General features: G+C 47.8%; 1 protein-coding gene across 8 annotated transcripts in view; it reads right to left on the bottom strand.

Moving 5' to 3' along the window:
• Positions 1-26,608, bottom strand: part of ASCC2 (activating signal cointegrator 1 complex subunit 2) — a 28,743-nt gene extending 2,135 nt beyond the window's left edge. For 2 of the 8 annotated variants that reach the window (XM_074159313.1, XM_074159312.1), the window contains exons 1-16: positions 23,535-23,615; positions 21,631-21,789; positions 21,017-21,187; positions 19,140-19,269; positions 17,188-17,255; positions 15,515-15,625; positions 14,333-14,445; positions 12,228-12,302; positions 11,577-11,684; positions 9,949-10,017; positions 8,988-9,062; positions 8,554-8,740; positions 7,799-8,013; positions 6,079-6,198; positions 5,401-5,403; positions 1,627-1,851 (exon numbers count right to left, since the gene is read on the bottom strand). In XM_074159313.1, coding sequence (XP_074015414.1) covers positions 1,627-1,851; positions 5,401-5,403; positions 6,079-6,198; positions 7,799-8,013; positions 8,554-8,740; positions 8,988-9,062; positions 9,949-10,017; positions 11,577-11,684; positions 12,228-12,302; positions 14,333-14,445; positions 15,515-15,625; positions 17,188-17,255; positions 19,140-19,269; positions 21,017-21,187; positions 21,631-21,789; positions 23,535-23,615 — 1,910 coding nt within the window. Of the gene's footprint in view, positions 1-1,626; positions 1,852-5,400; positions 5,404-6,078; positions 6,199-7,798; positions 8,014-8,553; positions 8,741-8,987; positions 9,063-9,948; positions 10,018-11,576; positions 11,685-12,227; positions 12,303-14,332; positions 14,446-15,514; positions 15,626-17,187; positions 17,256-19,139; positions 19,270-21,016; positions 21,188-21,630; positions 21,790-23,534; positions 23,635-26,548 lie in introns of those variants that run through there. The other 6 variants (XM_074159317.1, XM_074159316.1, XM_074159314.1 and 3 more) reach the window with 5 other exon arrangements.
• Between the last annotated feature and the right edge of the window lie 327 nt (positions 26,609-26,935).

The raw sequence follows: 26,935 nt of genomic DNA on the forward strand, positions 1-26,935 counted from the left end.
TGTTTTTTTCCTGAAATGAGAAAAAAAATAAGAAAGAGACCCAGTAGGTAATGACACATTTGCCACGGGCAATTAACGAACACAGATGTTCTTCACTGGGGAATGTTCACTATGAAGTTGTTACTGAAAATAGTAATAGTTTAAAAAAAAAAAAAAAAAAAAAAAGGAGCAGGTCAGGAAAAACCTGAAACCTCACAAGGAATTTCTCCAAGGAAACGACTGGTTCCTGTGGGAGAAGGGGATCCAGGCCCAGCCACGAGGCGTTAGCGAGGAGGATGCTGTGCTCGGCTTTAGCTCACCAGTCAGGGAGCGTCTGTTGTACAAAGACAAACCCCTAAAACTCACACGCAAACTCAGAAACATTAATGCTCAGAAAGCGCCCTGCTCTAAAACCACTATGACTGGTCAGTGATTATCCACGGAGCCCCAGTTCCATTGCTGTGCCCCAGTTTCATACTGGGGGGAAACACTTGGAGAAATCCATCAGGCTTTATGAATCACCCCCAAGAGGCAGAGCAGCAGAGGGCCTGGAGGCAGAATTTACCACATGCCTATAGCTCTTCTTTAATATATATTATATATAATATATGTGTGTGTGCATGCTTAAATTCTACGGAATTCAGATCCACCATCCCACTTGTCAAAGAAATAAATGTAAAACCAGAAAAGCCTTTGGTACTTCAAACCTATAGATCTAGTTTTCAGCAGTAACATCCACTAATTCTTCCTGCTGCCTCTCTAGGAGCAGCGAGTGCTGAGCACCTGAAACAGGGGAAAAGACCCGAGTGCCCCAGCGTAACAGGCAAACCACAAAAAGGATTTAAATTGAAGCCTCACCACGCTTTAGGAGCGGGGAAAAAAAATAAAGCGAAAGGGAAAAATGAACTCCAAAGATGCATTTTGGTTTGAGGTTAGAAATGGTGACGTCTTCACAACACATCAGAATTTAAAAGGCCACTTTCAGAAACGTTAAACCAGCTTTTAAAACACGTTTTCTCTCTCTAGCTCTTACTTCTAAAAGAAATATTCTACAACCCTCATCCCAAACTAACCCTTTGCTTCCTAAAAGCTATTTGTCCGTCATTGCGGAGAGTGCTGTGCAGTCCATCAGGGACTGGATTCCAAGTGTCAGCACTCAAGAGGGGATTGACAAGGAGAAGCCTGGTTGGATGATCTTCCAAATTTTGAAGTTTTCCTTTGCTAAAGACTCATTTTACATTGCCCAGCTGCCCTCGATCCCGATTATTCAAGACAGCCCATTTGCCCCCGCTGCAGGATGGTTTTCTATAAGCAGAGGCACCGCTGAGTGCAACGTTCCAACACAACAGCAAACCCCCTCTGAGATTTGTTGATGAGTTGAGGCCATGGCCGAGTCCTGCAGACACAAAGCGGGAGCCCGAGGAGGTGCTGGGTGCACGCCACGGCAGCACTCCCCGCCAACAGGAGAAGAGAGACCCCAATCTCCCTCCTGGCACGTTACAGAGAAAGCAGCAGCAAAAAAAGGTGGTTTGAAGCAACGCACGTCCTCATTGGGAAACCAAACCCCCGTGATGAACAGGTTTGGGTCAGACAACCCCAGGTGGCCATTCCCATCAACCTCCCAGTCTCCGGAGCCCCAACACCTACCTCCGACTGATCAGCTCATCATCTGAGTCAGCATCATTTGCCCCCACTTGGTTTCCGTCGTAAGTGTCATCGTACTCATCCTCGTAGTCCTCCTTGTAGAGCTGGGCTTCTCCTGGCTGCAGGGGAACCTCCTCCACGATCACGCTGTACTGGCTGTACCGCTCCTTCTGCTCGGCAACCAGGCGTTTGTCGTTCAGCAAACTCCGGGTGGTGTCCTTCTCCCTCCTGCGCCCCACAGCAGGGAGAGGGAAAGGCAGACACAGAAAGGCAATGTGAAGATCTTCTCTATAAGTTACTTTTTTATTTCTTTTTTTTTTTTTTTGTTTTTCCTGTTAGCAAGGGGAAGCTGAAGGAACAGAAGTCTCATCTCAAACTCCACAAGCACTACACTTCAGCCTACCTATTTCCCCTCTGATTTATAACAGGGCTGTTTGTCCGGCTACTAAAACCAGCCACTCCTGGCTTAGAACAAAGTCATTTTTAAACAGAAGCCCAGCAAGATCACACAGCAGATAAGAACAAGGAATTGGAGACCGCCACTGTCACTCAAGACAGAAAGGAAGCTTTTCCAGGAGGCCAAATGCAATTATACTCAAGCTGAAATTTGGCCAAGACCCAAATAACACAAAAAGCCCCATGAATCTTGAACGGCTCCAAGACTCCAGTCTGGGAGACGGCGCTGCCGGGCCCAGAGTGCCCTCTAACACCCCGCTGCAGCATCGTCTCACTGCGGTAACACGCGTGGCTGCAAATCACCCACCAGGGCCGCAACAGAGTCACTGCCGCACGGACACGTGTGTTCCTGCAGCCAGGAGCCTCAGCCTCCAAACCTGAGATGCAAAATATGGATGTAGATGGGAAGAGCCAAAAAATTACCAATGCAGCAAATAAAAATTAGAATAATCACACTAAGAACGAAAAGGACAAACCAGAGGAGGCTAGTGATTCTGATCCAACCTCTCGCAAAGCTCTGCATGTACAATTTCTACAAAAATTTAGAAGGCAAGTAAATGACAGTCATTTTAAAGAATGGAAGAGAGAGTTGGGAAGGCTCAGTCTGAAGAAGAGAAGGCTCCAGGGAGACCTTAGAGCCCCTTCCAGTCCCTCAAGGGGCTCCAGGAAAGCTGGGGAGGGACTCTGGATCAGGGAGGGGAGCCATAGGAGGAGGGGGAAGGGTTTGACACTGCAAGAGGGGAGATGGAGATGAGACCTGGGGAAGAACTTCTTTGCTGTGAGGGTGGTGAGAGCCTGGCCCAGGTTGCCCCGAGAAGCTGTGGCTGCCCCATCCCTGGAGGGGTTCAAGGCCAGGTTGGAGGGGGCTTGGAGCAACCTGGTGTGGTGGGAGGTGTCCCTGCCCAGGGCAGGGGGTGGCACTGGGTGGGCTTTAAGGTCCCTTCCCACCCAAACCATTCCGTGATTCTACCATTCTATGAAGACCAAGAAATAGAATTTTGACAGATGTGTTAAAAAGCAGCCACTGAGATGCTGCGTCTCACGCTGCACAAGCATGAACTCCTTGAAGTGCCATTTTTCAGACCAGCCCAGTAGCTGCTTACAGCAAAGCAGCAAGAGATTCCACTGTCAAGTACTCGCAGGAGAACTTGCAGCCCTCAAAGCCTAGGAGGAACATGCATCAGTGATCTATTTGGCATCTGGATATTATCAGAGAAAGAAGACACAGACTGTCAGTGACTCAAGAATGGAGAGACTTAGACCAGGCAAGCAGGGGGGAAGTGATCTAAGCAGCCTGATTTTCATTAGGAATCTCAAAGCAGAGGAACATTACAGAGCGCTGTGGTTCCCCTCTCTAACGTGACTCACGCTGGTACATGCCTGCATTTAGCTGCAAAATGCCCTACAAAGCATGTGGTTAGTTCGCACATACCTAGGCTGGGATAACATCTTCTGTTGGTATTCAGCATGAGACTGAGCTAAGGATTTGGTAATTGTTTCCCGTTGAGCTGGTCTGATGACTGCAGAAGAGCTGCAATGAAACGTTCCGGGCACCAATTCCAGGAAAAACAGTGGGATAACTCCCCTAGTCCCACGGTGTTCAGGACACGCTCTGACTTCAAGAGGCAGACTCAGCTAGCAATTACGGCTGGACAGGCAGAGACAGGTGAGATCGCTTTTCAGGATCAGCAAAGAATCACGTCTACGCCGGTACATTCACTTCCTCGTGCTTGTTTCTCTCCTCACCCCGGTGTGGCTTTCTCCTTCGCATTAACAGTCCCTGCCCTAAACTGCTTACGCTTATGGAATCGTAGAGCCATAGAACTGTCTGCGTTGGAAGGGACCTTTCAGATCATCCAGTCCAACCATCAATCTAACTCTGAAAAAACTCTTCACTAACTCATGTCTCTAAGCACTATGTCAACCCGGCTTTTAAATCCCTCCAGGGATGGTGCCTCAACCCCTTCCCTGGACAGCCCATTCCAAGGCTTAAGAACCCTTTCAGTGTAAACATTGTTCCTAATATCCAATCTGAACCTCCCCTGGCACAACTTGAGGCCGTTTCCTCTTGTCCCATCGCCTGTTCCTTGGGAGAAGAGACCGACCCCCCTTGGCTACACCCTCCTTTCAGGGAGTTGGAGAGAGCGAGAAGGTCTCCCCTCAGCCTCCTTTTCTCCAAGCTGAACACCCCCAGCTCCCTCAGCCCCTCCTCATAAGACTTGTGCTCCAGACCCCTCACCAGCTCCGTTGCCCTTCTCTGGATCCGCACAGCAGCCGGTGCAATGGGACCCAACCTCATCTGGCTCTTCAAACACTATTGCAGCATCATGCCCGGGCAGAATTTGGTGAGTGAAAGATTTTAAGGAGAAAATCAAATAAAATATTGCTACAATTCTCGAATCCAGAGCAGATCCCAAGCTAGGGTAGGGGAGCCCTGTTACCCAGATACTTGGGTAAAGAATAAGGTTTCTCGCTTGTGGAACACAGACTACTAAGTTGCACTTTTAGTGCTGAAAGGACACACTCTTCATATTGATGGAGTTCTGAGTGTTAAATCCTAGAGAACAACGTACTCTAGCTTATCTTATCCTTTGATTTAATTAGATATGGTCCAACTACCCCAACTTTGGGCATAGGGGTCAGCATTGCTCAGCCCAGCTAGTTACCTCCAGGTTTCAAAAACCACTCAAGACAGACAAAACGTGTCTGGAGCCCTGCAGAGAGAGCGTTCTCAGTGTAAGAATTGTTCTGAACTGAAGACATAGCCTGAGGGAGGCCAAGAGACACCAGGAACGGCAGCAGGAAGAGGATAATCCCAAGAGGCCAGGTAACAGAGCAGCAGCAGAGCTGACACCTTCCTCAAGGAGCAGAGAGAAGACACGGCCTCCCCGGCAGCAGCCAGGGGGCAACGCCATGGGAGGAGGGTCCCGAAACCCAGCTCAGGGATGAATTACAACCTCCAAAGCTCTGCAAGTGATCTGCAGAGGGAACTGCCGGCAGGGTTATTTCACGCTGGCTGCACTGCGCTGAACTCGGACACTGCTCTCTGGCCTCTGCCTGCACTCTGAGCAAGGCAACACGAGGAGGAGGAAGGAGAGAGATTACGCCTGGGATTTCTCCGCTACGGACACTTCAGAAGTCATTGCCTTGGCCAGAGAGAAAAGAAATAATTTTCTTGCCTAGCTGAGCCAATATAAGCACTACGGCGCTGCTGCTGGACTGGACTTTGGGACAAAAGTGGTTTCTTCCTGAGATTTTGATGCAGCTTTGCAAGCAAAACCTTAACCAGGAGCTCCCAGGGCCACGCAGCTCAATCTTTACGTTCTGTGTAAACAGATACCAACATAAAGATTCAGACTTGGCAGATTAGAAAAAGAGGATAAGAAGAATCTGAAATAAATCCACCATATTTGGAGGTACAGCTGACATCACTGGGAGCCAGCAGGACCTGCCTGGAGCGGGGCACAGCCCAACGCGCCAAAGCAGGCAGAAAGCAAAGGAAATGCCCTTCTGCAGGACGCTGACAGCAGCAGAAACAACAAAAGCAGTCTAAGTCACTGAGCGTTATGAGATTTTGAACTAGCTGGACATCGAAGCTTCGCTTGGGTCTAAACCGAACCATTATTTATTCTCAGTTTGGGGTCACAATCCAGGGCTCGTAGAGATGGCTGCTTTTCAAGGGTTGTTGCTCAGGTCAGGTTTAACACCGAGAACTAAGACAAAGAAGCAAGAGCCCGACACTAGAAATGAGCTTGGCAGAGCAAACTCCAGCAGCACACGGAGGAAAACCAATTAGGAAAAACACCAACTGAAAACAACCCCCTAATAAGATTTCATTTTACTTTCCCAGAGAAACAGAAGAAACAGGTGGGAAACGTTTTTGATAGGGCCTTACTCCCTGCCAACAAATTCCTGCAGGAGGTTTGAAATAAATTTACAGGTTTGCAGGTATTTATTCCTCCTGACGGAGAGGGTTAATTAAGGGCGCACGATACTCACCGCTTGCCTTTTTGTATCCGAGAAACATCCACCGAATCCCTACTGAAAACATCAAACTCATCGTTCTGGAAAACATTATAGCGAGAAGTGACTAGAGGGGTAGGGTCTGGCTTCAGCTGCCTGTGAAAAAAAAGAAAAAAAGCCAGAGAGAATAAAAACAAAGGTGAGCTGAGGAAAACCAAGTCCTCTCCTTCCCAAGACTTTGGATTCTCAGTCTCAGAGTCACCCAGAGCCCACCACACTCCTCCTCGTGGCACTGGCTGAAGGGGTCACAGGCTGCTATTCCTTCATTTCACACTATAGTACGCCCACAATCACTACATGGCATTGGTCTAAGATGAAAGGCAGAGTTTTCAAAGCTTCTCTTTGTGGGGAAGCTAAAACAACTTACAGAGAGCAGAAAGAATATTCTCCTCTTCATTTAAGTAAAACTGTACCGCAGCACGGAATATTCAGCCTGCCTAGTCTCAAAACAAGGCAAACACTAAGTATGATGAATTACATGCTGGAAAAAAATCCAATAATTTGCTGCTCTTGATTTCAGGATATTTATCTCCCTATGGTTCCTTCTTAATTCTTTCACAGGGGTCCAGGTTTACATTTGTTCAACTTTTAAGTCAAAAGACCGTGATTTTTTACATTCATTTTGTTGGCGCCGTTAGCTCAGCTGGGCATCCGAAACGGCTGCTGTGCTCACTTCTAAAATCAGCAGTGATCAAAATTCTACATTTGCTATTGAACCGGCAGTTTTGTTTGAAGATGCAAGAGGCAGGGAAAAAACACAAAAATCCAGCCCTATCTTCTGTAGCTGCTGGCTCTGCAGAAAAAACCACCCCTTCCAAAAGCCCACCCCACATCGCTTGTGCCCCAGTCAGCAGATCCGACTGTGAAAGCATGAAGATTGTTGCAAAACTAAGATTTTTTTTTTTACATCATTTTTTCTGATAAAGATGCTTTCCTTTTTTAATGCAACAACGAGACAGTCTGCCCGTTCCTCCATGAAATGTGAACAAACAGCACATTCCCATCCTGCCGCTCGGGCAGAAACTGCTGTTGCAGCACAAACAGATGCTACACCAGCTGCAAACTAAACCGACTCCATCCCGCTGCCAGCCAGAGCCCTACATCCCACATAGGGCTTGTCAAAGGGTAGATAAAAATGGATCTAAATTGCCATTTCCACTCTCTCTCTGGTTTATCTTCAGTCACAAAACAGTAGCCTTTCAAATACCGAATTTGACTCTGCAGGTTGAATTTCAGCTGAATTAGTTGCTTTGAAGATGTCCTTTCCCACAGGGCAGCTGGGATTTTAACACCTACAACCCCATTCTCTGCAGCAAAATAACTTTTGAAGGCAACATGTTCTATTGCCCAGCCCAGGTTCAGCCCATGTCCCCGTGATGGGATTTTAACGGTTCTAATTTGAGTGTTTAATGTACAAGTATTTTTGTCCCCCCATCACAAAACACGACCCAGCACCTGCTCTATTGAAACGCTGAACAGTGAACGTTCCAGTCCTCTGCCGGGACACCACGAGGACAGAAAACTAGTGGCAGATGGCAGTGAGAAGCTCTCACTGCAGCTACCTACCCCAAGAAAACGCACAGCCGACTTCTTAGAGCTCTGCAAGGGTCTAACCTTCAATAAGAATGATATTAAATGATAACCCACAAACGAAAAACCAGAAGGCATGAAAGCCGCGCCAGAAGCTGTCCCACACCTTTGCGTTGTTCGGTCCAGCTTATCCAAGTACGGCACCAGTTTGTCTTCTAGAATGTTGTTGATGACTTGCTCGGCGCTGTAACCATACTCTTCCAGGCAGGCCAGGATGAAGCCCTCGCCAAGGTCTGGCAGCAGGTCCTTCACTTGAGAGATCAGAGAGTCCAGCTCCACCCCTGACACCTTGGCAATGGGCGCAGCAGCCGCACCAGCACACTGCAGGTACCAAAGAGAATGGGGGGCGTTACTGGGAAGAGCCAGCAGCTGGGGGAAGGCGGGTATGGACATTATGAAAGGCAAAACACAAAGAAGTCAAAGACTGAAGCCAAAAGAAGAGAAATCAGGTAAGTTGCTTAAGCTACCCAAGGTCGGTGACATTGGCTGGGGCACAGGACTACTTTTGTCTGCCCCAGAGTCAGCAAGAAAGTTCTGGAGAATCCCTTCCTCAAATAAGGTATGAATCGTGCATTTAAAAGATATGCATGAAGCACAGTATTTAAATAAACCCCAGGAGCAGGAAAGCCAAGCCAAGGGGAGTCAGAAGCAATCTGCTCAGAGATAACGCTGGGATTCAGGCGTAGTTTTGTTTCTCATTTCACAAGGCACACGAGGCTGCACTGAAATCTAGCAAAGGTAAGAAATGAGAGTAAGTCTCATGCAATCCCCAAACCCGAGCAAACCCATCCTCTCTTCATGGACCAATGAAGCAAGGACAGAAAGAGCAGAGCCCAGTCACGTCCACACAGCTCTGCTCACCTCATCCTCTGACGCATAGGCAGCCCCGAGCTCTTCCACCTCCTCAGCAGTGCCCTCTTCTACGGCTGATGCTCCATTAGATGTTGCTGGTGGTGTTGGATCTTTAACAGTTTGTGCTTTTTTTCTGTCTACCCCTTCCCAGGCACTTTCCACTGCTTGGAGGATATAGGCTGTCCTGGTCTCGTCTCTAAGAGGACAGCATTAAGGACATTTCTAGATGTGCACATTCAGCCCTATGCAACTTCTAGCAGCTCCCAAGCCTGTGCCTACATTAACATTTCCCCCTTTCTTTTTTTAAGAGAAAAAAAACCTTTCCATCACTCACTGCCAGTCGTGCGGCTTAACCAGAGGCAGCCACACTGGAAATGCCACTGGCATGAAGGAATCTAAGAGCAGCCAGGTCTGCAAAACCCCCCGGTGACAGCAGAGGATACAGCGTGGAGGATGCTTGCTGAAGCAGACTGACATCATCCTCAACAGGAAACAGCTCGTCATAGTCACGGAGAAATCTGAAATCACAGTAACAAGTTCAATCAGTGGAACTCAAGAATGAATTATCAGCAGACCTGTCACTCACTGCCATCCGTGATGTCACTTTGACTTCCTCACTGCTCAGGCAGGAACATGCACAACCTCTCACTCAACACTGAATTCCAGCGTGGGTTCCCGTGTCTGATTCTGCCCCCGTTACGCTGCAGCAACACTTCCTCCCGAGCCACCAGAGCCAGCTACAACACCCAGAGAAGCTGTGGCTGCCCCATCCCTGGAGGGGTTCAAGGCCAGGTTGGAGGGGGCTTTGAGCAACCTGGTGTGGTGGGAGGTGTCCCTGACCAGGGCAGGGGATGGCACCAGGTGGGCTTTAAGATCCCTTCCAACCCAAACCGTTCTGTGATTCTACGCTTCTACCCCTCACGGTGCTGAGACCTGTAACCCAGTGCCACATCACAGAGAAAATGTGGTTTATGACTTGCAGATGATTGGAACGACAGCATCGAACTCCCAGTTCTGCCGCTTATTCACTCTGCATCTTCACCATTAGCACTTAGTATCTTCCTGGTCTGGTCACCCCAGTTGAAAAGCACAGATTATTACTAATAGCCTAACTTGTCAAAGTAGCTAATGGCTAAATTGCTGTCCTCCGCTTTGACAGCCTGGATTAAAGAGAGTGAAGAATAACATTCTCCAGCGTCATGCAACATCCTCCTCACCTTTACAATAAGGTCTGCACTGCAGTCTGAAATCCTATCGCAGCGCTTCTCCCAACTAGTTAGAATGATTTCTAACTCCCAGAAGCATCGTAATGCCTCATAATAATGTCTCGGGCAATTTTGTTGTAAAGAATGGAAGAGGAAGGGAAGCTGACCCTCCCCTTGGGCCTCTTTCAGCAAGACTCACCTCCTTTCCTGAAGCACCGAAGTGAAGATCTGGAGAAATTCCTCAATAAAAGGCTGAATGTTCTCACAGCTATGGAAAAGAATGGCACAACAGAGTGAAAAACTCAGTGGCAAGTGGGACCTAACACAAGCCTACCGCAATCTCCACATTCTGCCTCACTAGCCACACTAGTCACACTCCTACATCAAGGGAAAATCCCGTTAGAAAATAGAATTCCAACCACTTTTTGGCTTTCATGGGAGCAAAGGGTCAAATGGAAACAAGTTTCTTTTATGGCTTCTGCAAACCTTTCAGGCTAAAGCTGTATCGCAGTTAGAATTACAAGGCTTCTGAGACTGTACAAATCATAGCTCGATGCCTCAGACTTGCAATGCGCAGAAAAGGGTGTGTGGCGCTTTGGTAATTGCACTCTTATTATATGTCTCGGGATTATAGCAGTGAACCTCCCAGAAAGTACGTAAGAAACACACGCCAAGCAAATTCCTACTGCAGCCTTTCTGTTACAACGCCTGAACCTCCCACTGCTGCTGAGGCATCGAGCCTCGCAGCCAGACAGAACGCTCTCTGCAGGACACCAGTGTTACAAAAAGGTATTTCTCTAGACGCTGGACATATTTTCACAGAGGCCCCAGCTCTAGTCAAACTGGGAATGAGTTTTTAGAGCCATCCTTTATTAGCCCTGAAGTATATATAGTCCTTAATAGCGTGGAATCTGAACAGGGTACACTCTTTGGTTTGTTTATGCTGTCAATATTCCGGTGGGGACCGAAAGGCACTGCCCGGATAAGCAAGGGTAAGGCAAGGTCACTGTTGCTCCTTTAAGGTTTGGATTTACAGCACAGACACAGCGATAGAGTCCAGGAAGCAAACCCAGGGGTCTCAGAAGAAATTGCACCAACAGACCATCCTCACCTTCTGGGACAACAACCTTCTGATACCAAACCAGGGAAAATACTCAAGCCAAACAGGAGCCACAGACACCAGCCATCTACAAAACCCATAACGAGTACAGGCAAAGAGAGACCACCCCCAGACGGCACTGGTCTTCCAGTCAAGATCCAGGTTCTTGGCTCTGTCCCCAGTCCGCAGCACGATTTTGGGTCATTTCACGTCACTTCATGTCTCTATTTTAAAATTAGGATAGTTATACCTGCCTTCGTTGCGAGATTACTCACAGAGCTATCAGCTAACAATTTTCACAATAGCAGGGGGGAGGAAACTAGGTAAAGGCACCAGTATCTAGATTTAAATCGACTGTTTTCAGTGATCTATACCTCTGCATCACTCTTACTACGGTGCCTCAGTCCAGGTGTCTGCACACACCATCAGAATTTGTAACTTAGCCATAAACCGGGCTTAGAAAGCTCGTTGGACCACAGCGTTATCCCACTCCAGTGGGGTCAGCACACAGCTCACCACACCAGTTCTGGGCCACACAGCTTCATCTGGAACACTCCTGCTATGCAGGACAACTGACTTCTGATCTCAGCCAAAGTCTTTAGCTACAACCCCAACCCCAACTGCAGTTTCTGTTCATTTTCTCCAGTAATTCTGAAAACGAGGAAACAATCTCCCCCATAAAGCCCATCAAACAACTGGCCGGAACCACGGCGCCCAAGTGCCAATACCTGCTTTCTAAGATGGGCTGCAGGCAGACTTGGTTTATAAGGATGTGAAAAGCTTCGATCATCTTCTTTCTGGAATGTGAAATTCTCCTCCACAAATCAGCAAAAACACTTCAGAGAGAGTAAAAAGACACTGTTAGTGTCAGCATAAGAAATCGGAATCTTTAACACACCTTGACTCCAGAGTTAACTCTCTAGAGGAGGGAATTCATTAGCAGCATCATTTCTTTGCTGCAAGGACCAGAGATTAGAGCCATTTCACAGTCATTAAGGAAAATCCACGCTCTAAAGCAAGTTGGTCTCAATCACCAACTGCCCCAACAGCCAGACACATGGTATCCCATCTGCGCCTTAAAACGAGGGCCATCTATACATAGATATCGCTCACGTTATCACACTTTGTTGCAATTCGAATGCCATCTCCCATCGAGTTTGTTCTTAGACGGCGGCGGATGAAATCGTTAGTCACCCCACTGCCCAGGAAAATTTGAAATTAGAAAAGCCATCTCTTCAGAGTTCTTCAGAGCAGCATAAAAAAAAAAAAAAAGATAGAGACTCCACAGAGGTGGGCAAAGCAGCATGAAGGGAATTTTTCACTAAGCCCTGGAAGACTTTTATTGAAAAGAAAATGCAAGCTTTTGCAGCCGTTTTCACCTGTTATCCTCGTAACGCCTCTTCTTAATTGCGGATTCCAGCTCAGGAATTGCCAATTCATAAAACGAAGCTAATCTGTAGAGAAAGGGGCAACAAAATAGGAACTGTCAACCGAGGTTTCAAAAATCATCTGCTCAAAGGCAAATCAAATGGTTAATTTCATTAAATTCTCCTCACTAGCAGTACTCATTAGCATTACCCCATTTTGGTATTTGTTCCCTGAACAGAAGCAAGCAAATGGGCACTAGACAAGAGCGGTGCTCTCAGGAAACCATCAAGGTGTCTTTGAAGACGGAGGCAAAGAAAAGCATCTGAGAAGCATCATGCCACTGAGCAGAACAATCTGCCCAACCCAGAAACATCCCAAACACAAACCTGCAGTCTGCAAAGAGCTGAAATGCTCCAGTCCAGCCCAAAACACCCCCCTCCAATATCCTTGAGGCCCTCTCTTGCTGTATGCTAAACACCGGGTATGAAACAGGATGCGATTTCCAATAAAGTCTTACTGGTCTCGCTACTCGGCTCTGCTCTAGGTGGGCATTTACATGAAGATTCCCATATGCAGAAAGCCTAAGAGGACGTTTCAGTAGGATGGGGCAGGGAGGAAACAAAGAAAGTTAGTTTGGTCCAATTTCACATCTTCTGTGCCAGGCAGCCCACGCAGACCCTTTCCTTCAGGGACAGGGCACCAGGGGATGCGGAGAAACGCCCTCGCAGAGTATCAGCCAGTGCTGCTGCACCAGTAGCTGGATGTTACAACTAATGGTTTCCAGCACTTGGCGCAAAAGCCAGGTCTGCTGAGCCGAGGAGCAGAGGCTCCATCAGGAACATTATGTCCATGTCTCATATTAAGAGCCAAATATGTTAAATGAGTATCCTTGAGGCAAATGGAGCAGAAGCTGGTTGATACTATTAGTCAGGGAGAGAAATTAGGAGCGCCGGCAGATCGATTCAGACTCACAGAGGTTCCAAAAAGATGACACGTAAATCAGTTTTCCCTCCCCACACTCCAAAGACCCAGTCATTAGTCCATATTGAAAAGGAACGAAAATGTTGCTGTGGTCCCACTGCACAGAGATCGAGACTATTTTAGCACATCTCTGACATCAACAGCAGAATTAAAAGCAAAAGACCTTCCTCCTCTGAGTAACCAAGCGTGTAAGCAGCGCCGCTTGCCAACCCAAACAGCCACCGATCTGCTCTTCCTTCAACAACCAACTCAACGGCAACATCCAAACAGGACACAAACCCACACACCCCGGCGCAGCGTTACTCAGCCTGTGGTCCATAAACCACTGCCAGCTGTTAAGACTTCAGAGGTTTGTAACACGATTGCAAACAAAAGCAAAACACAAAAGCGCGCTTGTTCACACCAACAGGCAAACAAACCAGAGGAAATAGGGTCAATAAATTAACTCTTCAGGCAGTGCTAAGGAAAGGCTGTTATGGAAAGTCTCTACAAGGTGATCTGGGGGCTCAACACCCCTGGAGCGAGCCCGGTAAGTCCCACTCAAGGACTTGCAGTCCCTGTGGGAACACGCTGGGCTGTTCTGGTCCTTCAGACCATCCTGACTCATCGCCACCATGATCCAGAGTGGGACAGGGAATGTGTCAGCCCAGCTGTGACAGTGCTGGCTGTCACCCTCTCCCAGGCGCTCCGCTGCTGCCAAACCTCAATAATACTCTCTACCATAAAACTTAGGCGTAACAGCAAAGAAAAAAAGGTTTAATGGACTATCACTCCACAAGACTTTCTACTTCTCTTGCTTTGGGGAAGCAGGGAAGCTCTTTTTGTCCGCAACTCTTTCCCGCTCCTCCCTCTCCACCCTTTCCAAAGCACAGCGGGTACTGTTTACTGTCACGGTTGCCTGGCTCTAGGATCTAGATAATGATGAAGGTGAACATATAACAGACAAACTCTAGACGTCCCCATATTAATTTATTTACTGGGAGTCTCTGTATTCCTGTCAGTGTGAACCTAGCAGTCTCTAGCTGCATTAAATCTATCTACTCTTTTAATGATGAAGGCACCGGGACAGGACACAGCAGCACATCCCGTATTTTTAATTCGCCAAGACAAGCTCTGTCTGCAGCCCAACATGTACCTGTAGCAAAACTCATGTTTTTGGAAGGTCTGGCAAGCCAACGGGAAGACATCAAGAAATGCCCAGAGCGTCGTGCAAGTGTCGCATAAGTACAGCACAATATCCTTCAGCTCCTGAGAGAGAAAGAGCAATTAATGAGAGAAAAGCCAGAGAAGTTTTTGGGTGAACACAAGCAGGGACACAGCACGCTCAGACCAAGCCTTTTTCCTGGCTGCACAAAGAGAGTCTGTTATCAGTCATAAACCCGTTACACATCACTGAGTCTAGAGGCAGAGGTGTCTCTACTAAATTTTCTATCCTTTAAACATCTATAATGCAATCCCAACCACTCACTCTCACAAATAGTTCTCTGAAATTATGAGAATCCTCATCGGCTGCTGGTTTGGAGTGTGGCTTTGCCCTCTATACATCCTCTGCATACGCTATGCTTCCCCAGCTGCCGGGCAGCCCTGCACAGCAGTGATACAGGAATTACAGGGGTCGTTTCAGCGGTCCATTTCAGGGCAAGATGCATTCCCAGGGTAGCTGTAACAACTCCCACATACAGACTGAATGACTAAGATTTTGCAGAAGAACGTGCTCACTGGGACGGGGCCCGTCTTTGCACAGGACTCAGCACAAAAAAAAAAAACCTTTCTTATTATCTGAAGTTAAAGTACACTGCTGCTAAACAAACCTTTCTGAAGAAAGGATCAATTCTGATCGCTGTGAGGGTTATTTGGAGACCTCTGTCAGATGCTCTGCTACGTTACTTATAAGCTGGTTAAGCAAAAAAAAGAAGCCAGGTTTAAAAAGAACCCACGCTACAAGGAAATGGTGGAGTCACCATTCCTGGAGGTATTTAAAAGCCAGGCAGACGTGGTGCTGAGGGACATGAGTGATGGTTTGGGTAGTGTTGGGTTAACAGCTGGACTGGATGATCTGAAAGGTTCCTTCCAACCTGGACCATTCTATCATTCTACAATGGATACAGCTGAAATGCACGCGAGCAAAGCAACCAGCTCCTGGTGGAAAGGCTTTATCATCAAGTCATATGACAAGCAGTGAAACAATGACAAGGAACCACATGCTCTATGAGCCACCAGTATTTGGGAACAGAATGACCCTCTGTGGTCTTACTGCTCCATGGAGTGTTCCGTCTGCACGACTACAAACCCTGAAGTGAAGGAGCCACAGTTCTACCTGGAGGGGCATGTTCCCTGGGGTCACGTTCACTCTTTCTTCCAGTTTCTGGGGTTCAGCAGACGCTCCTTCACACTGCAAGCCACACTTGTGCAAAATATTGTTGAAGACCTAGACCAAGAGAACAGAAGAGTGTTAAAACAGACAGGGGGAAGCGGTGGGACACGCTTTATACACAATAGGTGACTATTTCCACGCAGCTGCGCAAGATAAAAGCTGCAACAGAGCCTCACAGGCTGCAGGAGGAAGGGCCACGCTGCACTTCTGAAACTCTACGTGACTTGCGTGCAATTTAACTGTAGCATCGGTGCTGGTACAGAGACAGGGGCTGCAGCTAACCCCAACCCTTAGCTATGCCAAAAAACCAGGCAACGCTGGGAAGCCACCCAGGATCCCTATTAGCAAGGGAGCAGTGGGATAACTGGGAGGTTGACACCACCCCCTGCTTATGGGCTGGTCCCAGAGCCTTCCTGCCTTCTCCCCTGTGGGCAGCGGGACAGATTTTGTGGCTTTTCTTTATAACCAAAGAATCAGGTTCTGGATTGTTAACAAACTCTGCTGTAGGACCAACTTTAAAGCAACTCCTCTATGTTTGCACCCGATGAGATTTGTCAAATCCTCCTCCCAGAGATGTGTAAATGGGGGCTAAAGGTGCTGACATTGCACACGTGGGGTTAATATTACTATTCTACAGGGCACGCGGGCTTCTGGACCTGCACAGGTATCGACTCCTTTCAGTGACAGTGTAAGCACATAAATAACTTTAGGGATCAGTAATGACACATCTTTGTTTGAGCTGTACATCCATACACTTGAGAAACACCGGTATCACCCTGTGGTGGTTACGAAAACACCCAGTAAAGAGAGCAGTTATTCCGCAGAGAAACCGCTCCGATGTGGTACATCACGAAAAGCAAAGGGAATCTCCGCTGTCCTCCCCAGAAATTCATTTGAAGGTTTGGTCTTGCATCCTAGAATATTTTTTTCAAATGTGGTATCATCCCTGAGATTTAGCTCTAATCATTTCTTAACACACCAAAAGAAAAACGTGGGCTTTCAAGAAGTCAAGTGACATTACAGGTGTCTTGGGGTAAACGGTACCTTGGGTTTATTTTGTGCATAGGCGAGCTTTTTGAAGACATAAAATTGACATTTTCAGGGTACAAAGATGTCAAAGCACCTTGATTTCCCTCTCAGGTTAAACATGAATCCTGCTTAACCGAGTCTGGGGAATGAATAAGCTGCTTATGAAAATGAGAGCTTAGACACGGAGAGGTGCCAAGTATCTTTTGTACGGCAACAATGCACAGATTTTCATTTACTCCTGAGAACCTGCTGTGTTAACGCTACCCCATTCTACTGTGACAAGCCTTGGCTACCTCTCACTGTCTCAATTTGGGGGGGGATATAAAGAATACTTTTTGAACTAACAAAAATTCCTTGAGCTTAACTGCAGAGAAGGCCAGAAGCCGAAGTAAGGTAACAGGAAATAGTCCTCAAGTAATATTAGATAAAGGTTCAAAAATGACCCGACACACATTAGCATGAGCTAGAGAGAGACAATAAGCGTTAGCAGGTACTTTCTGCCTGCCTGAGATCACGTTTGCTTCCTTCCACCCTCTAAGCCATGCCACATTTCCAGAGGGAATCTGAGCCGAGCAGGAGAGCCGTACCTGCAGGACGGTGGGCAGAGTTTCGTCCAGGTCACTGAAGTAACTTGGTTGCCAAGTGAAGATATTTTCTGAGAAGAGAGAGGGAAGGAGACCACTTCCCATTAGTTCAGACATTTGTGCCAACAAGCAAATTCGCACCAGAAGATGGACTTGTGTTATTAGTGACAGCCCCAGCCCCTCCAGAGACAGCTAATAACCATGTAGGACACGGGCAGAGGCTTCACGTCTCCACTCATGCACGGGGCCTACTCCTACAGAGATGGCCCATCAACTCCTCACAGCAACCGGGGAACTGGTAATGAGATTATACTCATCAGAGCAGAGCCAACGAGATGTTAGATGATTCACGCCCCAGAGGCTGAATCAATGAATAATGCAAATACTATCGCTAAACATTCCTAGTTCCTTTATTTGACAACCAGAGTTGACTTTTAATTACTGATAACAGTTCAGCATACACTGGAAAACGTTCTGCGGAATATTTCTTAAAGGTAATGAGGCTTTAGTAATACCTGCTATTATATTACTAGGGCTTCATTATCTTTACAAAATACTCCCCTGAGTAATGGCACACCATAAATCCTCACCGAGTAAGCACAGAGGCTGCCTATTTTCCTGTGAATTACTGCTCAGACGGTGAAAATTAACAGAGTTCTCCAGCAAGGACAGAGCATGGGTAAGAGTTACGAGACAGGTTTCAGAAAAATTTATATCCCGAGAAGATCCTAAAGTTTATCAAGTTATGAATTACATGCCAGAACTGCTCATGCCATTCCTGTCACAACGTAATGCGAATAATCAGGTGAAGAAATCACTGGTCACTTGCATGCGGCGTTATTGTGTCGCACTCCAAAGCACATGTATAATTCAAATGAGGTTTCAGACACTTAGGTCTTCTTCAGAATATTTTAAGACCCAGAATATCTAAGCTTCACATCTAAAAGAGAACTATCCATCTTGTCATGCATTCTTCCCACCTCTGAGGCTTGACATGAATTTAGAGTGGAAGTTACTGAAAAAGGATAAAAGGATTCAAAAAATGCAAAGGTTTTATCTAAGCTTTTCTGCTCTGGAAATATGGCTGCGTCCCATGATGCCCAACGTGTCTTGTGTTAGTAAACTTGGAAACAAGACAAAAATAACTACCAAAGAAAGGAAAAAGTTTCGTTATGTGAACAGCAGATAAAGCAGGTTAGAATTTAGGAAGAAGAGCTCACTTAACCCCAGGCTGGGTTCCTTCTATCTGTGCTCAGGTGGATATTAAAGATCACAGGTAAGCTCCCTCATGAAAAGAGCACAGGATAAATACAGAAACTAAACCAGTATGTTCTCTCTTTATTACACAGGTTCTAGCATCCAAGGCCAAGATGTTTCTTAACACACACTTGCCACTAAGACTGTCTGTACAGACAGCGAAATCTAGGGATAAGCACAGCCTGAGCAACGCTCTGAAGCGCTTTGTGGTTTGAAGGCACTATATAAATCAATGCCTGCATCGAAATTTCAAGTCCTCCCACTTCATAGCCCAGTGATTACTTCACGTTGCATGTTTCACTTGGCTCCTAGCTCTGGGAACAAAAGCACTCGTATGAGCAGTTGGACTGTGCCCCATCTCTGAACCCTCCTCCCTCCCTGCCCAGGAACTGAGCTGTTTGCTCCTTCCCATCTCCAGCAGGTTTTCACAGAGCCCTCACCCTCCTCTGATGGTGGCTGAGGACACATTTCACTGGCATGAGCCTTGGCTCACGCCTAAGGTCACGAGCCCAGCTCAGGACAGCTAAGCATTCCCTGACATAAGTGAAGTTCACAACAGAAAAAAAAAAAAAAAAGTAATCTAATCTAAAAATTGGTCTAGAAATTGTCATTGCTACTGAACAATTCTTTTTCCAAGCAGTAACACTGGTATAAAACCCCACTCTAAATGCAACAAGCCGTTCCTTGGCTGAACTAACCAATCATCTTCTGGAGCAGGAGACTGTTTCCTTTCCCAAAAAGCACGCAGAGATCCAGAATCTTAGGGATGTCGAACAGGAAGTTATTGTAAATAATTTCTCCAAAGACAGAGGGAGTGATAAAATGATCCTACAAAGGAGAAAAAAGGAAAGCAACTTAAAGAATAATCCATATCTTACTCTGCAAGAGCTCCAGCATTATGACATCTGTAAAGTCATCTCTCGAAGGTGTGTTAAAGCTTTTGTTTCAGAGAAGGCAGCAACTCTGCTTACACACCTTCTGCAGAGCCCCACGCTGCCCCTGCCGCTACCCCATCCACCCCACTGGCCTCAGGCCACTCACTGGCCACAAAATGAACCAATCGACCTAGAAGTTAAAAAAAAAAAAAAAAAAAAAAGGTTCTGACAGTTCATTATGGTCGGACAAGATGATCTTGAAGGTCCCTTCCAACCTAGAAGATTCTGTGATTCTGTGATTCATTCAGTTCCCAGACCTGGCTCGCCATGTGTCCAGATAAAGAGCTGAGCTGCCCCAGGAGTGGCTCAGCTCAGCAGCAGGAACGAGTAACCAGGCAAAAGAGCGACTTAACTGGCACCGACACTGAAAAACTACACACGAGATCACGGCCTGAGGTTACTGGTGCCCTGGAAGAGCAGGATCAAGGCACCAAGGACAACCACATCAGTGACAAGTGGGAAGAAACTCCAGGAGCTGCAGCTCTGTACCCTGACTGCTGAACACCGTCAAAAACACACACAGCTCGTAACACCGAAGGAATTTCTTCTAAAATTTGAAATGACAAAAATTCCATTGCCTTTGACACCGAGAGGCAAGCGAGCTAAAACATGGACTTTCAGAAGACAAATACGCTCATGACAGCAAATGCTTTCAATCTCAGTGAAAGGCAGTTTGCACATTTCCCCGCCAAAGCAGAGGGACAGGGCTTTGCGCTGGCTGGGCTCAATATCCAGAACTCCTGCTGACGGCCTGCACGACAAAAGACTATTCATTCTCTTCAAACTACTCAACTATAAAATGGTTTCAAATGCTCGTCTGCCTCACTTGGAGTGCTAGGATTTAATCAGATCCCGGAATGAAAGACACCACAGAGGTGTCGTATTCTCGCTGAAAGGGTGCCAGCATTCCTTCTACCTGTTCCCTCCCCACTCCTCCAGCTCCCGCTCCAAGAACTTTCCTCAAAACGTCCTCAATGTCACCGTTACGGGAACGAAAAGAATCGGTACCTCACGAAATAACACATCCTGAACGTGAGGATATCAAGGGAGTGCTTGCTAAAGCACAAGGCGCCTCACTCATCCTGCCCAAGGGCTTCGTGAGAATTCCACGGCTGCTGATGGGATTGTACTCACACAATTAGGGCCGAGGATGGCTTTCAATTAGGACGCCAAGAAAACAGTAATTTAGAGTAATTTCATTGTGCGTCCAAAACTTGGGGAAAGTTCAAGGAGAGACAAGTATTAGCACAGATTACGCGACACCGCACGGCACAGAGGAAGCGGCACCGAGGGAGCCAGTGCTTGGCTACTGGTGGCCTGAAGAGCTTCCATTCCATCCAGCCATCCAAAGGCCAACTTGCTCTGTTTTCTCTTACAGCGATGCATCACGCCACCGCCCGTGGCTACCCCGCTATTACTGAGCTGCTTGCCTGGCTCTCCTTCCTTGAGAAATCACCGCATACTTGGGATACTTCAGCTCTGAGTGGGTACCGTCTCCCTACGGAGACACAGGCTGATAAAAGCAGCCAGGGAGAGGAACGCAGTTGGACACGCAAGTAAGAAACACGATTAACTTCTCCAATTGTCTTTTTTCCCAAGTTATACAGCCCGGAGCTATTGCAAGGCCAAGAAATATTTACCTTGGACTCCTTGTGAGTGGACATTCTGAGGAAAGTCAGGAAGACGCTCCGATGAAGACATTTCTGCATGTTATTCACCTCCGGATGGCAATCCAAGAAGGCATCAAACTTGCGAGGGGCATGGCACAGGTAGGAATCCAGACATTTCTGAAGCGTCTCATCAAATATCACCTTGCACGACGAAAGACAAGAAAACGGAGAGAAGAAAGTGTCACACAGTCGTCGGTTGCGTTCACGGGCAGCCCAGTTTAAATTTAAAACCAAATCTAAGACATTCCAGAGCGCTAAAAGGCTCCACATGTGCATCAAATACAAGCAAACTCTTAAAATCCCCAATGAAAAATTTTTCACTGAATTTCACTGATTTTTTTTTTTTTTAGAGTTGGAAGGGACCGTATAGATCGTCTAGTCCAACTCCCCAATTTTTGGGGAATATTTTTGGGGAAATACTACCTTCTTTGCACTCTGAGGCGCAGTAATTAACATTAAAATGCTTGACAAATGACATAAGGAGTGTACACAAGTCTTTATGAAAACAATTCAAAGTTCGTTGCTTTTACAAGCACCTAAGACTGTTCACGCTTTTTCTCCAGCGTCCACCAAACAATTATTACCTGGCACCAAAATTTGTCATGAGGCAAAGCCAGAAGCCAGCTGAGGTCATCTGCAATGAATTTTGCTCGCTCCAAGAATTCTTCCACTAAAGCAGGGTCTCTGACTACAGGTGGCGGTCTGTAGAGCACAAAGGACCGATCCGCTTTGATTTCTGGGTGCTGCAGAAAACCAGAACGCTGGATTAAAACCGCAGACCAAGGGACAGGAATGCCCAGTTACCTTGGCACTGTATTTTAGGAAATCAACACAAAATTATACTTTAATACAATTTGACATTCAGTTCCCTGGTAACTTCGCATTTTCTAATCTTTCAAGGCAGCAGAGCAGTGGGTTTGTATCCTTATTTATCAGCAATATTTTCAGCCCCTCAGAATTTGGTAGATGTTGCTCCATGTACTCTATTAACCAGAAGATTTGCAAAATCCTCCCACACCTTCAAAAAAACCAGCAAGAGCTTAATGTCATCCCTTTGAAATGCACCCTGCACTCTCTCTTTTTCCTCCAAACTGGTTCTTGCACAATATTCCATGAAGTTCAAACCGACATGGCCATCAAATGCAGGGAAGAGACGTTTCACTGCCCTTCCCGTGGGTTACTGAACAGCTTTGCCCAAATACCTAAAATAAGAATCACATTGAATAGCGAGCAGCAGCTTCCAGCTCTGCCTCAGGCCACGTCTGCCCAGGGCAAACCTCCTCATGAGCAGGCAGCATTAACGGCAGGTCCCACTTCTGCAACAGGCCCAGGAGAATCATAGAATCATAGAATTGTCCGGGTTGGAAGGGACCCTTCAGATCATCCAGTCCAACCATCAACCTAACTCTGAAAAAACCCATCACTAACCCATGTCTCTAAGCTCTATGTCAACCCGGCTTTTAAATCCCTCCAGGGATGGTGCCTCAACCCCTTCCCTGGGCAGCCCATTCCAAGGCTTAAGAACCCTTTCAGTGTAAACATTGTTCCTAATATCCAATCTGAACCTCCCCTGGGACAACTTGAGGCCATTTCCTCTTGTCCCATCGCCTGTTCCTTGGGAGAAGAGACCGACCCCCCTTGGCTACACCCTCCTTTCAGGGAGTTGGAGAGAGCGAGGTGGTCTCCCCTCAGCCTCCTTTTCTCCAGGCTGAACACCCCCAGCTCCCTCAGCCGCTCCTCACAAGACTTGTGCTCCAGACCCCTCACCCCTCACGTTGCCCTTCTCTGGACCCACTCCAACACTTCAATGTCTTTTTTGTGATGAGGGGTCCAAAACTGGACACAGCACTGGAGGTGGGGCCTCACCAGTGCCGAGGACAGGGGGACGATCACCTCCCGAGTCCTGCTGGCCACGCTGTTCCTGACACAGGCCAGGATGCCATTGGCCTTCTTAGCCTCCTGGGCACACTGCTGGCTCCTGTTCAGCCGACAAACACCCAGAAGGCAGCTCTCTCCATGCCTTATTTCTGGGAGAAAAGCCTAACTGTGGGTTGAATCTTCCGATTACCCCAAGCTGTGGCTGAAGCCACAGGGCAGGAGGTCACGGGATGCAGTAAGTGGATGGACTTATCCCAGTGCTACAGCTCAGAGCTAAATTCCCACAGAGCCTGCAAAAACTCCCACAGCATTCTCTCTATCGCAGCAAAGTTTACATTGCTATCAGGCTGCTCCTCAAAAGAATAAGGAGGTTTGGGAGAACACAGTTTACTATAGATGTTGAACACAGGAAGTTTTCATTCGCCCGTCACTGAAATAAAATTCTCAACTATCCGAATGCACTAAAGCACGAAGGAAACAATTTCTTTAACAAGCAACCTGAACCAAATTTCATCACACCCTGGACCGAGGGCTAGTTTTGCCCAGCCCCAAATATATGACATTTATTTGTTAAAGCTCCTGTTTGGCTTTCAGGAAAAACACAGCTCACCAATGCCGGTAAAGTCCTCAGCTTCCCTGTCTTGGGATCCCTTTCTGTCAGCTGGAGCTCATCCAGCGGCAATGCTGGCATCCTGGTGACTTGTTCCTGTCTTCAGCAAAGAGGAAAACAAAAGCAGCTCAAGATGCGTTTTACATGGTCAATCAACCAAAAGCGTAACAAAAGAGGCTACAGCCTTAACGTCACACGCAGCGGCGGCAAATATATTTATGCAAAGCAATTTATACATCACCCAAACGCCAAACCTCGAGGGAACACCCCGAGAGCCAGCGGCACATGCCTCAGAAGGAACCTGTTCCTTACCAAGAGGCCACCGGTTCCTTCCAGGACAACAAAAAGCATTTGGGGATATATTTTAATACAGGAGCTTAATATTTAAATCTGGTTCCTGAAGAGCTGGGCTGAACTCTGCTTTTGCAGTCTCTTTTAGTGCCTGCAGTCTCTCTCCTGACATTACAAACCGAAAAGGCAATCAAAAGACATCCTGCCAACATTACTATTAAAAGAATATTTTTGGTGCTTACGTGGCAGAATCACTCGGTCCTCATCCAGATAAGGCACACAGAGCGAGTCTCCAAAACACAGCCCTCCCTTCCCCTGCCAACTTCCCACCTGCTCACAAACCAGCATTTTATTCTACAACAGCGTTTTTTTAAACTCAGAATTATTTCAATTAACTTCCTGAAATTGTCTGTAATTCAAACCTTAGAGTAATTAGAAAGAAATTTATTACGTGCACTGTTCAAACAGTTCAGATATTAACAAAAAATGAGAACTGCAGGTTAACAGAGCTTTTCATTTCTTGGGGTTTTAGAGTATTACGATTTCTGTGAAATGGTACTAAAAAGTTACATTATAAGAACTAAAAAGTTACATTCTAAGACTATACTAAAAAATTAAGATCTAAGATCACAAGCCTCCTTATATCCGTACTTAATTGCATTCCCACTGCCCGGGCAGAACAGCAGTGAAAACAAGAGAAGTGTTTCTACAGCTGAACAAAACTGACTCAGGAGCTCACAGTTTAGACAGCAAGTGAAAGAGGAACATTATTGGTTCCAGAGAATTTGTCTCCTACAGATTTAGGCTAAAATTGTGCCAGCTAACATTTTAGAGTTTGATTTTTCACCAAAAAAAAAAAAAAAATTGGAAAAAAATGACACTTGAGCAATGCCAATGTATTGACCAGCTTAGAAAACTTAAAAGAATTGCATCTTTCCAGGGAGTTTAAAGATTAGAATGTTGACAAGAGCGTTTTCAAATTTTTTATGATAAACCCTTTCTTTGAAAAACACACTTTTCAGCGGAATAAGCCAAGGTGCTTTTCAGTTCTCATCATGTATTTAATTTGGCTCTCCGAGTTCCTAGTGGCATTCTCAAAACTGCATGAAGAAGCGGTTGTGGTTTAACCCCGGCCGGCAACTAAACACCACCAGCCCCTCGCTCACTCTCCCCCAGTAGGACTGGTGTGGGGAGAACTGGAAGGGTAAAAGCAGGAAAACTCCTGGGTTGAGATAAGAAGAGCTTAATAATTGAAATAATAATAATGAAAACAACAACAAAAAAAGAGAGAAGTAAGCCCCAAGACAGACAAGTGATGCAAACAAAACAGCTCCTTACCACCAAAGGGCCGATGCCCAGCCAGTCCTGAGCAGAGTGTGTCCCCCCCTAACTTTCCCCCTAGTTTATACGCTGAGCGTGACACCACATGGCCTGGAATGTCCCTTTGGTCACTGGGGTCAGCTCTCCTGGCTCTGTCCCCTCCCAACTTCCTGTGTTGGGGAGGTGTGAGGGGCAGAAAAGGCCTTGGTGCTGTGTAAGGGCTGCTCAGCCCTGCTCGGGAAAACAGCCTGGTGTTATCCACACTGTTTCCAGCACAAACCCAAAACACAGCCTGCTGTTTTTCAGTGGGGATAAAATTAACTCTATCCCAGCCAAAACCAGCCCAGAAGAATTTGCAACAAGGAAAAAAAAAAAAATAAAAATTAAGTGTCTCATTTCAAGCCTGCCAAGGATCACACTCTCCAGTCCAAATCAAAAAAATCTTGGAAGAGATGACAACAAGCTTATTCATCCGGGGAAGAGCGTAAACCTGAGTATGGAACACCCTCAATGCAGAGGACCATCCCGGGTCACCACCGTACGCTCTTCCCCCCCAAGGGCTTTGGCCTCCACTACAAGGACACGATTAATTGCTGGTACCCTGTCATTTCAAGCACGCAGCATGAAAACCAAACAGCCCTGGCAAAGAATACAAGAAGCCAGACTTTTGCCAGGGAAATTTGTTTCTACAGTGTCAAAAATGTTCTCTGCTCCCACGCTTCCCACTATCCACCGAGGTGCACAGACATGGGGACACCTGGGACAAGGAGCACAGACATGGGGACGTCTGGTACGAGGTGCACGTACAGGCATGGGGACAGTACAGGGTGGAGGCACCCGGACGTGGGGGGCACCCACCGGTGAAGCGCAACGACGTGGGGGGCACCCACCGCCGGGGCACCCGGACGTGGGGGGCACCTGGGTGAGGTGCACGCTGTTAGGGCCACAGCAGCCCCCACAGCACGGCTGGCAGAGGAAGGGTCCCACACCTCAGCGTCACCCCCAGCAGCGCACCCCGGCTGTGCTGCTAGAGGCAGCCTTCCCTCCTTATCTACTGCCACCAGCCCTGACCTCCTGCACCCCGGGGACCTCCAGCAGGACACCAGCAGGCACCCCCTACTCCCCAGCGGGGAACCGAACCCAGCTCTACCCACACACCGCAGCCAGGCCCAGCCCCTCCCGGAGCCCCACACAACCCCAGCCCCGTCACCCGGCCCCGGGCCCAGGCCCTACCGCCCGCTCCAGGCCCCCACAGCACAGCCAGGCCCTGTCGCTCCAGACACCCCCCGAGTCCCCGCCGCCACTGCCCCCCTGCCTTGTCCCCACCCTACCGCTCCCTGTCCGGGCCCCACCGGTACCGCTCCAGCCCGGTCACCCCCACACGACCCCCGAGCCCTCGTTACCGGCAGCCGCCTCCCGCCGCGGCCCCGCCGCCGGCACCACGCTTCCGCAGCCCAGCCGCTTCCGGTGCCGGGCGGAAGTGACGGAGCGGGGCGGGGGGGGCTATGGGGAGGTGGAGGCAGGGGCGTTAGCGGCGGGGGGCTCCGAGGGGCCTCGTCCCTTCTGTGAGCGCGGGGAGCGCCGACACCTGCGGCAGAGCCCGGGTGTAGTTGGTGAATCCCAAGCCCAAACCCAGGCTGGGCAGAGGATGGACAGAGAGCGGCCCCGAGGAGAAGGACCTGGGGGTGTTGGTGGGTGAGAAGCTCCACACGCCCCGGCAACGTGCGCTGGAGCCCAGAAACCCCCCGCACCCCGGGCTGCATCCCCAGCAGCGTGGCCAGCAGGGAGAG

Source organism: Numenius arquata, chromosome 16 (genome assembly GCF_964106895.1).
Source record: "Numenius arquata chromosome 16, bNumArq3.hap1.1, whole genome shotgun sequence".
In the NCBI taxonomy this organism is placed as follows: Eukaryota; Metazoa; Chordata; class Aves; order Charadriiformes; family Scolopacidae; genus Numenius; species Numenius arquata.